At 45.0% G+C, this 1,273-nt stretch overlaps 1 protein-coding gene across 1 annotated transcript; it reads left to right on the top strand.

Moving 5' to 3' along the window:
- Positions 1 to 751: 751 nt before the first annotated feature.
- LOC124893265 (NADH-ubiquinone oxidoreductase chain 2-like) lies at positions 752 to 1,267 on the top strand (the record flags this gene model as incomplete). The annotated part of the gene is made up of 1 exon (XM_047404319.1): positions 752 to 1,267. A coding segment is annotated over exon 1 (495 nt), but the record flags the coding sequence as incomplete, so codon positions are not given.
- Positions 1,268 to 1,273: the final 6 nt, after the last annotated feature.

The following is a 1,273-nucleotide window of genomic DNA, read 5'->3' as shown; positions in this document are numbered from 1 at the left end:
TTTGAGCCTATGTTCAAGCCAAACCCACCCCCTATTTTACTAAGGCTAGAAAGAATGCCCACCAAGTTCAGATAAGGGAATGCTTTCCCCAACCATTAAAGTAAAGGCTCGACGAAGGGAGGGAGGTGCGGCGGGGGAAGGAAAATGCTTTCGGAGATCGAGATTTTTTTTCATCGAAAACGAAGAAGGCCGAGGATGGCCGTAGGTGCGTCTTATCTGAAGGGAACACGCTTTTTTGACCGCCTTGGTATGATTGCCGGGCCCTCCTCCTTACAGTGGCTTTCAGCTCCTCTCCTTGTTCCGCCCTTCCTATTGGGATAGCAGCCTTCAGGATTTGCCTGCCCTTTCTAATAAGAAATTCCGGCTCGGCCCGGGAAAGCGCTGGTAACAACTGAAAAGAAGGGGTCCATGTAGCTGCTGTGTCCGCCCCCTTCTTAGTCAATGGGGCACAGCAGGTTTGGCATCTACTACAAAAGAGAGAATCCACTTCAGATAACCACGTCTCTGCTAGGCAGCGTGTGGAATGGCCGAGAGCGGACCTTTTTGGATATATAATCCAAGTTGAGAGTAGAGTTACAAGAAAAGCCGTCTGATGGAAAACGACTTTCACGTTCGGTTCAGAGAGCACTTTTTTTGTTGAGAATTCCTCATTCCCTTTCATGTGAATTCCCCAGCGGCGAATTTCAAACTTGTGGGGCCCTATCTATTCCATCTCTCGAGCCTCGAAGAAAACCCCTACCCTTTGGACTCCATATATCTTTTGACTCTATATATGTGGGCACCTGATATCTATGAGGGTTCACCCACCCCGGTTACAGCATTCCTTTCTATTGCGCCTAAAATCTCTATTTCTGCTAATATTTCACGTGTTTCTATTTATGGTTCTTATGGAGCTACATTGCAACAAATCTTCTTTTTCTACAGCATTGCTTCTATGATCTTAGGAGCACTGGCCGCCATGGCCCAAACGAAAGTAAAAAAACTTCTAGCTCATAGTTCAATTGGACATGTAGGTTATATTCGTACTGGTTTCTCATGTGGAACCATAGAAGGAATTCAATCACTACTAATTGGTATCTTTATTTATGCATCAATGACGATAGATGCATTCGCCATAGTTTTAGCATTACGGCAAACCCGTGTCAAATATATAGCTGATTTGGGCGCTCTAGCCAAAACGAATCCTATTTTGGCTATTACCTTCTCCATTACTATGTTCTCATACGCAGGAATACCCCCGTTAGCCGGCTTTTGTAGCAAATTCTATTTGTTC

The sequence above is a fragment of the Capsicum annuum genome, unplaced genomic scaffold (genome assembly GCF_002878395.1).
Source record: "Capsicum annuum cultivar UCD-10X-F1 unplaced genomic scaffold, UCD10Xv1.1 ctg56677, whole genome shotgun sequence".
In the NCBI taxonomy this organism is placed as follows: Eukaryota; Viridiplantae; Streptophyta; class Magnoliopsida; order Solanales; family Solanaceae; genus Capsicum; species Capsicum annuum.
The sequence above is the reverse complement of the archived record's forward strand: the minus strand, read 5'-3'. Positions and strand labels throughout refer to the sequence as shown.